Source organism: Pseudopipra pipra, chromosome 5, assembly GCF_036250125.1.
Source record: "Pseudopipra pipra isolate bDixPip1 chromosome 5, bDixPip1.hap1, whole genome shotgun sequence".
NCBI classification, from domain to species: domain Eukaryota; kingdom Metazoa; phylum Chordata; class Aves; order Passeriformes; family Pipridae; genus Pseudopipra; species Pseudopipra pipra.
The window spans coordinates 74,107,407-74,121,573 of NC_087553.1; the positions used below are offsets into that span (position 1 = coordinate 74,107,407).

A 14,167-nucleotide genomic window follows, 5' to 3' on the forward strand; every position below is an offset into this window, starting at 1 on the left:
TTGCCTCATGGAACGTCAGGGTTTGCTCTGAGGAATCTCAGGAGCTGTCTGTGCATCTGAGGGTAATAAATAAGGCCTTGGGTTGAAGTTACAGTCACATCAGGCCTTTAGTTCGTGATTAATTTCTTGATTTCTTCTAAATATTGCTCAAAGAGCTTGTAATTACAGTGATTTTGATGTCTCTGCCTCACAGAATGCAAGGGTTTGTTCTGAGGGCTCTCAGGAGCTGCCTGAGTGTCTGAGGGTAATAAATAAGACCTTAGGTTGAAGTTACCATCACATCAGGCCTTTATTCATGATGAATTTCTTGATTTCTTCTAAATGTTGCTGAAAGAGTTTGTAATTAAAGTTATTTTGATGTCCCTTTACCTCACAGAATGTGAGGGTTTGTTCTGAGGAATCTCAGGAGCTGTCTGTGCATCTGAGGGTAATAAATAAGGCCTTGGGTTGAAGTTACAGTCACGTCAGGCCTTTAGTGCATGATTAATTTCTTGATTTCTTCTAAATGTTGCTGAAAGAGCTTGTAATTAAAGTGATTTTTAAGTCTCTTTGCCTCATGGAACATCAGGGTTTGCTCTGAGGGCTCTCAGGAGCTGTCTGGGCATCTGAGGGTAATAAATAAGGCCTTGGGTTGAAGTTACAGTCACATCAGGCCTTTAGTTCATGATTAATTTCTTGATTTCTTCTAAATGTTGCTGAAAGAGCTTGTAATTAAAGTGATTTTGGTGTCTCTTTGCCTCATGGAATGTCAGGATTTGCTCTGAGGGCTCTCAGGAGCTGTCTGAGTGTCTGAGGGTAATAAATAAGGCCTTGGGTTGAAGTTACAGTCACATCAGGCTTTTAGTTCATGATTAATCTATTGATTTCTTCTAAATTTTGCTGAAAGAGTTTGTAATTAAAGCTATTTTGGTGTCTCTTTGCCTCACAGAATGTGAGGGTTTGTTCTGAGGGATCTCAGGAGCTGCCTGAGTGTCTGAGGGTAATAAATAAGACCTTGGGTTGAAGTTACAGTCACATCAGGCCTTTAGTTCATGATTAATTTCTTGATTTCTTCTAAATGTTGCTGAAAGAGCTTATAATAAAGTGATTTTGGTGTCTCTTTGCCTCATGGAATGTCAGGGTTTGCTCTGAGGGCTCTGAGGAGCTGTCTGAGTATCTGAGGGTAATAAATAAGGCCTTGGGTTGAAGTTACAGTCACATCAGGCTTTTAATTTAGTTCATGATTAATCTCTTGATTTCTTCTAAATGTTGCTCAAAGAGCTTGTAATTACAGTGATTTTGATGTCTCTGCCTCACGGAATGCAAGGGTTTGTTCTGAGTGATCTCAGGAGCTGCCTGAGTGTCTGAGGGTAATAAATAAGACCTTAGGTTGAAGTTACCATCACATCAGGCCTTTAGTTCATGATGAATTTCTTGATTTCTTCTAAATGTTGCTGAAAGAGTTTGTAATTAAAGTTATTTTGATGTCCCTTTACCTCACAGAATGTGAGAGTTTGCTCTGAGGAATCTCAGGAGCTGTCTGTGCATCTGAGGGTAATAAATAAGGCCTTGGGTTGAAGTTACAGTCACATCAGGCTTTTAGTTCATAATTAATTTCTTGATTTCTTCTAAATGTTGCTCAAAGAGCTTGTAATTAAAGTGATTTTGGTGTCTCTTTGCCTCATGGAACGTCAGGGTTTGCTCTGAGGAATCTCAGGAGCTGTCTGTGCATCTGAGGGTAATAAATAAGGCCTTGGGTTGAAGTTACAGTCACATCAGGCTTTTAGTTCATGATTAATTTCTTGATTTCTTCTAAATGTTGCTGAAAGAGTTTGTAATTAAAGTGATTTTGGTGTCTCTTTGCCTCACGGAATGTGAGGGTTTGCTCTGAGGGCTCTCAGGAGCTGCCTGGGCATCTGAGGGTAATAAATAAGGCCTTGGGTTGAAGTTACAGTCACATCAGGCCTTTATTTCATGATTAATCTCTTGATTTCATCTAAATGTTGCTGAAAGAGCTGGAGTGAGCAAAAGCAGCAGCACTGAGAGGAGGATTTATAGCGTCAAGTCTTGCTTTTCTGAGTCGGAGGAAATTCCGACCCTTTCCAGTTTCCCTGGAGCTCCTGGTCCATGGAGTTGAGACTCCTCAGGTTGGGTTTGCTTGCTGTGAGCAGAAGATTTGCATGGTTTGTCCTGAAGGTCCTTTTGTCTTGTTACCCTCTCGACTTCAATGTGATTTTGCTTTTCAGTTTTGGGATTCTGGAGTCGTGGATTCACAAAATCCTTAAGGTTGGAAAAGACCTCGGAGATCACGGAGTCCAACCTTTAACCGGCGCTGTCGCCCTCACACCTAAGCCATGTCCCCAAGTGCCACATCCACAGGGATTTTAAACCCCTCCAGGGATGGGGACTCCACCCCTGCCCTGGGCAGCCTGTGACAACCCTTTCCATGAAGAAATTTTCCCTAATATCCAATCTAAAATTCGTCCCGGCACAACTTGAGGCCACTTCCTCTCGTCCTGTCGTGGCTTGTCTGGGAAGTATTTACTGAGTTCACTGAACACAAAGAGACAACTTCTAAACATCTCCAGCCAGACATGGACCAGTTACCAAGAGCAGCAAATTCCCCTCAGATATTAGGATCATGGAATCATTAAGGTTGGAAAAGGCCTCTGAGGTCATCGAGACTGAGCGTTAACCCGGCCCTGCAAAGCCCAAACCCGTGTCCCCAAGTGCCACATCCACACCTTGTCTGAACACTTCCAGGGATGGTGATTCCACCATGGCCTGGGCAGCCCCTTCCAATGCCTGACCACCCTTTCCAGGAGGAAATTTTCCCTAATATCCAATTTGACCCTCCCCTGGCACAGCTTGAGGCCGCTCCCTCTCCTCCTGTCCCTTGTTCCCTGGGGGCAGAGCCCAAACCCCCCCCGGCTCCCCTCTCCTGTCAGGGACTTGCAGAGCCAGAAGGTCCCCTCTGATCCCTCTTTTCTCCAGGCTGAGCCCCCCCAGCTCCCTCAGGAATTCTCCAGCCCCTTCGCAGCTCTGTTCCCTTCCCTGCACACGCTCCAGCCCCTCCATGTCCTGACTTGAGGGACCCCAAACTGGACACCACATTCCAGGTGTGACTTCCCCAGTGCCCTCTGCCCTGTGCCCACCCTGGGGCTGGCACACGAATCCATGTTTTCCTTACCTATCAGGCAGGACTTCTTGGCAGAGATGTCTCCTTTTTTCACCCTTTTTTATATATTATTTTTGCTTCCAAGGTGCGAATTTCCAACTGAACGAGCACCAGTTGGTTGCTTGACAGTGAAACAATAACAGCTTGAGGCCTTGCAGCGGGGGAGCTTTATTTATTAGGTGTTATTAATAAGAAGGAACTAAAGAAAGGAAAAATTGAATGTGTCATAAATACATCTATCAATGCATATTTATGCATTTAAATCCCACCCCCTGTATTTTCACCTGGATGTTCTCGTAAAAATCACTGTTAAACAACCTCCTAAAATAACCTAAATAACCTGCTTTTCACATTAAATCAGAGCAACGAGAAATGCTGAGGGTCTTGATAAGCTTCCACCCCAGGCCTTTTTTCTGTTAAGGAGAATTCTTAGCTAACCTTGCTGTCCTAAAATTCCTTCTTTAAAAGCACCAAACCTACCCTGTGAAAAAACCCACGCTTTCTCATCACTTATTAAGGCCTCCTAAATTTAGACAACGCTCTAAATCCGTCCTTTTCTGTGATCTGAGAGCTAACAGCTCTTTGATTATCTCTAAAAAAAAAATAACTAATGCTTTCTTCACCTATATTTATAACCTCTGAGCTTAGATTCTTCTGGTGTCTTTATCTGGGAATTGAAGGGGAGCGATGAAATTAAGATTAAAAGGTGCCTTTTCTAAGTTTGGCAAGGAAAGAAATCACTTGAGACGCTCCCCAAATATCCCTTTGGCTGGTTTTAGTAATTCAAATTTCCAAAAAAAAGGTGTTTCTTTAAATTTTACCATGGATGGAAGTATTTAAATTTCACAGAATTCCAGGATATGGATAATGTTGGAATGTGCTGAAGGGGAACAGAGGGAGCTCCTGAGAGGAAATAAATTTGCAGGGAGGCAAAACCCAGAAGCCAAACAAGTGGGAAGTTGTAAAGGTCCTGCCCTTGGCATATGGGAACAAATCTGCCTTAACAACTGTGAGGAGATGGAAAAAAAACCCCTGCTAATCTGTTTTTTTTGGTGGTTTTTTTTTTTTTGGTGCATTTGCAAAATTCCTTAATCCTTTTGCAAGGCAAATAGGAGAAAAAAATTTGGAAGAAATCAGCTTAATGCTATTGAGTAGAAGCCTCTGAAATATTGGTGAGAAACCCCCTCACGTTTCTGAAATGTTCTAGGACAGCCTATAGTGATATTTTCATTTTTTTTTTAGTGTTGAGGCGGTTTCTTATTTTTTTTGTGGTTTCCCTCTAATTTTATGCTTTCAACACCTGGAATGGGAGAAAGAGTAAACTAAAAAAACTAAAAAAAAAAAAGCCATCAAGGGGTAAGAACATGAATGGATTGTCCTCCAGGAATTGTGGGTTTCCAAGACCAGGGACTGTGAAATAATCTGATTAAAGCTGAAAAAAACCTCCAAGATGACCAAATCCAACCCCTAATTTCTGGCATTATTTCCCCAATCTGGCAGCTTTTATTTAAGCTCGTGGTGGGAACAGCACCATTTCTTCCTCAGCTCCTTAATCCTTCTTTTCCCTGCTTTTCTCCTTAAAATTAACCCACCATAACCTGTTTTTTTCCCATACCCAGTTCCCAGGGGATTTTTGGAGGTTGAACTCATAAAATTAGGGATTCTTTTTTTTGCCTTGATTTCTCACTGTTTAACCTTAATTTCTCACTGTCCCGCAGGGCAATATATCTTAATTAATATATCTTGAATCTGTGTTTTAAAGCACTACAGGCACTGATCAATCCTTTAGGTCCCTTCTGCTGGATTTCATCGCTCACTTTTCCCAGGAAAAGTGTTTGTAAGGATATGGAAACTTATTCCAGCAAGGAGCAAAAAATCCAGCGAGTTGGAGAGTAAAAACTTCATAATCTGTCACTGAACCTTCATTATTTGGGGGTGGAGTAAGAGCCTCATCTCCCACTGCCCAGTGCATTGGACAAGCAGCTGGCTCTAAGATTTAATTCCCATCACAATCACTAGGAAAAATATCTGGAATATCCTGGCATGGTGTGCAGTGATATATGTATTTTATGATATATTCCATGTTAGATTTGCTGCCCAGTGCAAGCCCAATTTAAACAGGATCTGCAGCCCAATTTTTACTCAGCTCATTCTACTTATTTTCTATTTAGTGCTCCCAGAATCCTTTTATCTCATTCTTTCTTTTTTATTTCTTCTTTTTTTTATTTTTTTTTTGAAATTTTAAGCTTCCTATTTTTCCGTTTCTTTTCCATTTTAAACTGACTGGGAAATTGGACTAAAGGGAAAAAATGTCAGGTCAGGATGAAATGGCTGCTTCACCTGGAATAGTCCTCTGGTTATTTTAAAATTAATTTAATTAATTAATTTTAATTAATTTCTTTTTTTTTTTTAAATTAGTCCTCCCTGGCTTTCAGGGAAAGACTAAAGACACATTATCCAAATTAATTTAAAGGATGAAGGAGAGGTGGGTTCACCTCACGAGCTCCACTTATCCCACTTATTTTTGACATTATTCTCACTGAGTGCTTTGACAAAACCCCTTAATTAAATTAAAATTCCCTAGGACACTTGGACTAGAAAATCCTGGGTACCTGCATTCCCTTTGCACTTGTCAAGTGGAATGTTCTCCCACAGTTTTCCTGGTTTTCTGCTCTTTCAGGAATGATAATTACCTGTTTTCGTGGAAGTGCCACCCTGTTTTATCCCATTATTCCTGGGATAAATAATGGGAATATCCCCTTATTCTTCTTATTGTGTGGATTTATTAAACCACCAGTGAGCCACTGACTTTCTTCACCTCTTGAATCACGAGATTATCCCAAAAACACCTGGAAAAAACCGACAGGATGAAATTCCTTTGGGAAAGGGCAGGGTGGATAATCCTTGGAACTCCTTCCCAGATCCATAAATCTCCAACCTGCTTTCCCTCATCCAGACCAGAAACATCCCGGAATGTCTTCAGCACTGCCAGAGAAATCCACTATTAAGGGCCTTTTCCTTACTTTTTGTGGAATAAACTGGAATAGTCCATGGATGGGAACAGGAAGCCTTTATGGGAACAAGGTTGTTCTCACCAGCAGGGCCTCAGATCATCCAGATTTTTGGCTTTGAGGAGCTTTTTTGGCAGGAGCCACAACAGGTCAGAGGTGCTTTGGGTGCTACTCAAGGGTTGTCCCGTCACGAAAACGCTTTTTTTCCGAGGAAATTCCTATTTTTTTCCTCACCCAGAGGGGAATTATTTCCCCGCGGTGCCGAGCCACGGAGTCAGAAACGAGGAGCTGGAATTCTGATCTCAGAGCTGGAGATCATCTGGATGTGTGATGGAGGAATTCAATCAGGAGATGAAAATTGAGGAATGTGCTCGTGGCGTTGGCTGGAAACCGGGAGAGGGTTGTGGGAAGGTTTTGTTTGGAGCGAAGTGCTGGGATGAATTTCTCCCTCCTGGCCCAGTTGTGTGGCTGCTGCCACATCAGTGAGGCTGCAGCTGCTTTTTTCTTTTTTCTTGCCCTTTTAAGCCAGGAATTATTTCCTGGTTTAATCCAGGAATCATTTCCTGCTTTAAACCAGGCCTCCTTTCCCCCTCTCGGCTCCAGGGAAGCTGCTCCTGCTGCTGACGGTCGGCGGGGTCCCAACACCCACCACCCTGAGGGCCCCAAAGCTGAGCACCAGGATCCAAGAGGAGCTGGGAATTCCAGGGGCAGGTTGAAAGGTTTGAGCTGTTTTCATGGAATGATGGGAGCACAGGGTGGGCTGGGTTGGAAGGGACCTTAAAGACCATCCAGTTCCAACCCCAACACCTCCACTATCCCAGGTTGCTCCAGCCTGGCCTTGGACACTTCCAGGGATCCAGAGGCAGCCACAGCTTCTCTGGGAAACCCATTCCAGCCCCTCACAGACAGCAATTCCTTCTCAATATCCCACCTAACCCTGCCCTCTGGCACTGGGAAGCCATTCCCTGTGTCCTGTCCCTCCATCCTTTGTCCCAAATCCCTCTCCAGCTCTCCTGGAGCCCCTTTAGGCCATGGAAGGAGCTCCAAGGTTTCCCTGGAGCCTTCTCTTTTCCAGGGGAACATTCCCAGCTCTCCCAGCCTGGCTCCAGAGCAGAGGGATCCAGAATCATGGAATCCCAGGATTGTCTGGGTGGGAAGGGACCTTAAAGACCTCCAGTGCCACCCCTGCCATGGGCAGGGACACCTCCCACTATCCCAGGTTGCTCCATCCTGGCCTTGGACACTTCCAGGGATCTAGGGGCAGCCACAGCTTCTCTGGGAAATCCATTCCAGCCCCTCCCAGCCAGCAATTCCTTCCCAATATCCCACCTATCCCTGCCCTCTGGCAGTGGGAAGCCATTCCCTGTGTCCTGTCCCTCCATCCCTTGTCCCAAATCCCTCTCCAGCTCTCCTGGAGCCCCTTTAGGCCCTGCAAGGGGCTCTCAGCTCTCCCTGGAGCCTTCTCTTCTCCAGCTGAACATTCCCAGCTCTCCCAGCCTTGGACACTTCCAGCATTCCAAAATCCCACTCAAACCAGTGCCTGCTTCTCCATAAAGTCCCTCCCCCTCTGGATGAGGTGGAGCAGTCACTGGACAACCTGGAGATTTCCCCCCCAAACCCCGCTGGCTTTTCAACCGGAAATTCGGGATAAATTCTGAATTTTCATTGGAATAAACTCCCTTTTGGTGATTCATCCCTTTTGTTTTTTCATTTCTGCAGGGGCTGGTGAATCCCTCCAGAGGAAATCCAGCAAGGCCAAGTCAGGTTCTCCCATCCCTCAGCTCCTGAGCCAGCAAGGATCCAATTCCAGAGCCGTCCTGCCTCCGATCCCACCCGGCAGGAAAAGCAGCAACCCCTGATGGCCCCACTCCCCCCTCCCCAAAAAATCTTGGCCACCCCCCCTCTTTATTTTAACAAGAACAGCGATTTTCATCTAAGATTATTACAAAATCCAATTCTTATTAGCCCTCAAAAAAAAAAAAAAAAAAAAAGTTATTTATTTAGAATTTTATTAAAAAGTAATTTCTCTCTCTTTCCCAAAGCTAAAAATTATTTCCCTGGGAAAAATTATTCCCAGATGGGAGATTTCCCCCCCCCCCCCAACAGCCACAGGACTGTATTTTCCATTAATTTCTCTCTTTCCTCCCCCCCCCTTTCTATATTATGGAATTAATTGTGGTGTGAAAATATTGTCTCTGTTGTAGGAGCAGGGAATTATTTGGAAGAGGGATTTTGGGAGATGTTCAGAGGTGAGTTGAGAGCAAAAATCTAATTCAAAATCCTTTTTTTTTTAGAAAAAAAAAGGGGTGTAGTCATAATAATCTGATTTGCAGATGCATTTTACTAAAAAATAAAGACTAAAAATACTAATAAATACTTAAAAATGCTAAAAAATAAATACTAGAAAATAAAGACTAGGAAATAAATACTGAAAATAAAATGCTAAAAAATAAAATACTTAAAAAAATACTTTAAAATGCTAAAAGGAAATACTAAAAAAACCTAAAAACCCCCCAAAAATACTAAAAATACGAAAAAGAAAATACTGGGAAATACTAAAAAATAAATACAACCCCCCCAAAAATAAATACTAAAAAATAAATCCTAGAAAATACTAAAAAATGCTAAAAAATACTAAAATAAAATACTAAAAAATGCTAATAATATATACTTAAAAGAAATACAAAAACCCAAATAATTAAAAATGCTAAAAATAAACTCTAAAAAATAGACTATTTTTTAGTCTATAAAAATACTTTAAAATACTTTAAAAATTATTAATAAACACTAAAAAATAAATACTGAAAAATACAAAAAATAAATACTAATAGAACACTAAAAATACTTTTTAAAATTACCAATAAATACTAAAAATAAATACTAAAAATAAATACTAGAAAATAAATAGTAAAAAATAAAATACTAAAAAAAATATTTTAAAATGCTAAAAAGAAATACTAAAAAAAACCTAAAAAACAAAATACTAAAAATACTAAAAATAATTACTGAAAAATACTAAAAAATAAATACTAATAGAATACTAAAAATACTTTTAAAAATTACCAATACTAAAAATAAATAGTAGAAAAAATACTTTAAAAATACTAAAAAATACTTTACAATGCTAAAAAGAAATACTTAAAAATAGTAAGTGTGAAAGGAGAAATAAAACCAACACTTTGAAGAGGATACAGGTTTATTCTGCTTTAAAAAAAAACAACAAAACACACCCCCAAAACCCAACAAAATAACCCCAAAACCCGACAAAATATTCCCAAAAATACCCCCTAAACTCAGCAAAATTATCCCCCCAAAATACCCCCTAAACCCAACAAAAATACCCCCCTAAACCCAATAAAATTACACCCTAAACCCAACAAAAAATATCCTCCCAAAGCCCAAAAAATACCCCCTAAATCCAACAAAAAGACCCCCTAAACCCAATAAAATTACCCCCTAAACCCAACAAAAATACCCTTAAACCCAACAAAAAATATCCTCCCAAAGCCCAAAAAATACCCTCTAAACCCAAAAAAATACCCCTTAAATCCAACAAAAAGACCCCCTAAACCCAACAAAAATATCCCCCAAAATATACATCCTAAACCCTCAAAAATGCCCCCCTAAACCCAATAAAATTACCCCCTAAACCCAACAAAAATACCCCCCTAAACCCAATAAAACTACACCCTAAACCCAACAAAAAATATCCTCCCAAAGCCCAAAAAATACCCTCTAAACCCAACAAAAATACCCCCTAAACCCAATAAAATTACACCCTAAACCCCCAAAAACACCCCCTAAACCCAACAAAAATACCCCCTAAACCCAATAAAATTACCCCCTTAACCCAACAAAAATACCCTTAAACCCAACAAAAAATATCCTCCCAAAGCCCCAAAAATACCCTCTAAACCCAACAAAAATACCCCTTAAATCCAACAAAAAGACTCCCTAAACCCAACAAAAATATCCCCCAAAATATACACCCGAAACCCCCCAAAATACCCCCCTAAACCCAATAAAATTACCCCCTAAACCCAACAAAAATACCCCCTAAACCCAATAAAATTACACCCTAAACCCAACAAAAAATATCCTCCCAAAGCTCAAAAAATAACCTCTAAATCCAACAAAAATACCCCCCTAAACCCAATAAAATTACCCCCTAAACCCAACAAAAATACCCCCTAAACCCAATAAAATTACCCCCTAAACCCAACAAAAATACCCTTAAACCCAACAAAAAATATCCTCCCAAAGCCCAAAAAATACCCCCTAAACCCAACAAAAATACTCCCTAAACCCAACAAACACACCCCCTAAACCCAATTAAAACACCTCCTAAACCCCACAAAATTACCCCTCAAACCCCACAAAAATACCTCCTAAACAGAACAAAAATACCCTTAAACCAAACAAAAATAACCCCTAAACCCAAGAAAAATACATCCTAAACCCAACTAAAATACCACCTGAAACCCAACCAAAATATCTCCAAACCCCACCAAAAATACCACCCTAAATCCATAAAAATACCCCCTAAACCCCACAAAAATACCCCCTAAATCCAACAAAAACAAGCCCTAAATCCATAAAAATACCCCTTAAACCCCACAAAAATATCCCCCAAAATATACCCCCTAATTCCATACAAATACCCCACGCCCAACAAACACCCTAAACCCCCAAAAATATCCCCTAAACCCAATTAAAACACCCCCCAAACCCAACAAAAATACCCCCCAAACCCCACAAAAATACCCCCCAAACCCCACAAAAATACCCCCCTAAACGCAACAAAAATACCCCCTAAACCCAACAACAACATACCCTAAACCAAATAAAAATACCCCCTGAAACCCTATAAAACCACCCCCTAAACCCAACAAAACCAGCCCTTAAACCCAACAAAAACATCCCCCAAAATATACACCCTTAACCCAAAAAATACCCCCTAAACCCAACAAAAATACCCTTAAACCAAACAAAAATACCCCTTAAACCCAACAAAAATACCCCTTAAACCCAACAAAAATACCACCCTAAATCCATAAAAATACCCTCTAAACCCATCAAAAATACCCCCTAAACACAACAAAAATACCCCTTAAACCAAACAAAAATAACCCCCAGACCCAATAAAATTACACCCTAAAGCCAACTAAAATCCCCCTTAAACCCAACAAAAATACCCTCCTAAACCCCCAAAATACCCTCTAAACCCAACAAAAATACCCTAAAGACCCCAAAATAACCTCTAAACCCCACAAAAATACCCCCTAAATCCAACAAAAATACCCTCCTAAACCCCCAAAATACCCCCTAAACCCAACAAAAATACCCTAAAGACCCAAAAATAGCCTCTAAACCCAACAAAACTACCCCCTAAATCCAACCAAAACAAGCCCTAAATCCATAAAAATACCCCCTAAACCCCACAAAAATACCCCAAAATCCCAAAAAAACCACCCCCCTAAACCCAACCATCCCAAAAAATGCTTTGACTCCCTTTTCCAGCCTCTCCTAAAAAACCCTCACGAACCTTAAATCCCAATAAATCAGCAGCCCCATTTTGAGGGGGGAAAACCCCCGGATTGAAATCCTAATTTCAGGGAATTTCTGCCGCTTCCATGATTCCCAAGGGTGACAAATATTCGGGAACGCACCGGGAAGCTCAAAAAAAAATAAATCCCCCCCCCAGCAGCAACAAATAACTGTTGGATGTGTTGGGAGCATGTGGATAAATAAAAGAGAAACCAAGAATCCCGTAAAATTCCAAGCGGGAATTGGGGACAACGTGCAAATTCCTCGATGGAAGGAGAGACTCAGTCCAGTAAATTCCACCTGGGAGCAGCACAGTGTGGGACACTCCCTCAATCCCTTGGCCCAGGATTTGGGATTATGGGATGTGAAGCCCTGAGGAAACTCCCTGTCCCTGGAATTCCCTCGTCCCAAATTTGTGGGGCTTTTCCCACCTCTTTGTAAGGACATTTGAGGAGGAAAACGAGGGATGGTTTTCCCTCTCCCCGGGTCCTTGTGGAGCCACCGAACAGCTGGAAGTGAGAGCCAAGGTCAAAATCCTTGGAAACATCCCATGGTTGAGGCTTAAAAGGTTTTCCAGGCTCGGGAAAAATTGAACTGGAAGAGCAAATCCTTCAGGATCTCAGGATGGAGCTGCAGGTCCCCTCAGCCCCACACCAGCTGGGATGGAGGGAACTTTTCCCACAGGGGATTTTTGGGATTGAGGCCAAACCCACACTGGGAACACAGCAAAGCTGATCCCAAGGGATGGGAAAAGAGGAAAACCCTTCAGGATCTCGGGATGGAGCTGCAGGTTCCCTCAGCCCTACATTGGCTCCAGCTGGGATGGAGGGAACTTTTCCCACAGAGGATTTTTGGGATTGAGGCCAAACCGGCACTGGGAACACAGCAAAGCTGATCCCAAGGGATGGGAAAAGAGGAAAACCCTTTGGGATCTCAGAATGGAGCTGCAGGTCCCCTCAGCCCCACAGCAGCTGGGATGGAGGAGACTTTTCCCACAGCGGATTTTTGGGATTGAGGCCAAACCCACACTGGGAACACAGCAAAGCTGATCCCAAGGGATGGGAAAAGAGGAAAACCCTTCAGGATCTCGGGATAGAGCTGGAGGTCCCCTCAGCCCCACACCAGCTGGGATGGAGGGAACTTTTCCCACAGGGGATTTTTGGGATTGAGACCAAACCGGCGCTGGGAACACAGCAAAGCTGATCCCAAGGGATGGGAAAAGAGGAAAATCCTTCAGGATCTCGGGATGGAGCTGCAGGTCCCCTCAGCCCCACACCGGCTGGGATGGAGGGAACTTTTCCCGCAGCGGATTTTTGGGATTGAGGCCAAACCCACACTGGGAACACAGCAAAGCTGATCCCAAGGGATGGGAAAAGAGGAAAACCCTTTGGGATCTCAGAATGGAGCTGCAGGTCCCCTCAGCCCCACACTGGCTGGGATGGAGGGAACTTTTCCCGCAGCGGATTTTTGGGATTGAGGCCAAACCGGCCCTGGGAACACAGCAAAGCTGATCCCAAGGGATGGGAAAAGAGGAAAACCCTTCAGGATCTCAGGATGGAGCTGCAGGTCCCCTCAGCCCTACACCGGCCGGGATGGAGGGGACTTTTCCCACAGCGGATTTTTGGGATTGAGGCCAAACCAGTGCCAGGAACACAGCAGTGCCCGGAGGACAGCAAGGAGCCTTTCCCTTTATTCCCACTCTGCTTCCCAGGAATGATTAGGCCACGGGTGGGCAAGGAGCTGGGAAGGGGAATGTCCAAGAGAGCTGATGAAAACCAGCACTAAAAACAGAGGGAAGAAGTTTGGGAAAAGTGTCATTGCTCAGGGATTTGTTGGGTGGGAGAAGCTGAGTGACTCCTGGGACTTTTTTTCCATCCTCTTTCCTTTGTTGTTAAACCACCTTTCCCTCTCCTTGGGACAAGGGAATTCCAAGCTGGATGTGGCTGAGGTGGAAATCCCGGATGCCTGAAGTGTCCCAGCCCAGCAGGGACGGCTCCACCACGGTGGGAACACGGAGCTCCAGGAAAACTGTGACACTGAGGGACAGGGGATGCGCTGCCATGGACAGGGCTGATCCCAAGGAAAAGGGGAGAACTGGGAAGGGGACAGTCCAAGCAGCCCCCTCAGCAGCAGGATTAAGCTCAGCTCAAACAGCCCTGGAGTTCCTTGGCATTGACTGAACCCTGAGGTTGGGAAGGATCCTTGGGGATCACCAGGAGCTCAGCACGGTCCTGCTGGGAACAAAGCTCACTGAACACACTTGGAATGAGGGGGAAAGTGGGAAGAGAAGGAAAACCCAGCTGGATTGAGGAGCTGGAGGAACCCTCTGGCTGGGCAAGTGTCGGGGCAACACCTCAACTGCTCCGGAGCTCCCTGAGAGAAGGTGACAGAGACACTTGTTGTCCCCTTGGCATCCCCCCTTCCTGGTCTCCTCAGGCTCCCAACGACATCC

At 43.2% G+C, this 14,167-nt stretch overlaps 1 protein-coding gene across 3 annotated transcripts in view; it reads left to right on the forward strand.

Annotated features, from left to right (window-relative positions):
• Positions 1 to 8,543, forward strand: part of LRGUK (leucine rich repeats and guanylate kinase domain containing) — a 53,618-nt gene extending 45,075 nt beyond the window's left edge. Inside the window, exons 18-20 of one of the 3 annotated variants that reach the window (XM_064656594.1) lie at positions 6,772 to 6,887; positions 7,888 to 7,927; positions 8,373 to 8,543. In XM_064656594.1, coding sequence (XP_064512664.1) covers positions 6,772 to 6,887; positions 7,888 to 7,927; positions 8,373 to 8,421 — 205 coding nt within the window. In that variant the 3' untranslated portion in view covers positions 8,422 to 8,543. Of the gene's footprint in view, positions 1 to 6,771; positions 6,888 to 7,887; positions 8,340 to 8,372 lie in introns of those variants that run through there. The other 2 variants (XM_064656593.1, XM_064656596.1) reach the window with 2 other exon arrangements.
• Positions 8,544 to 14,167: the final 5,624 nt, after the last annotated feature.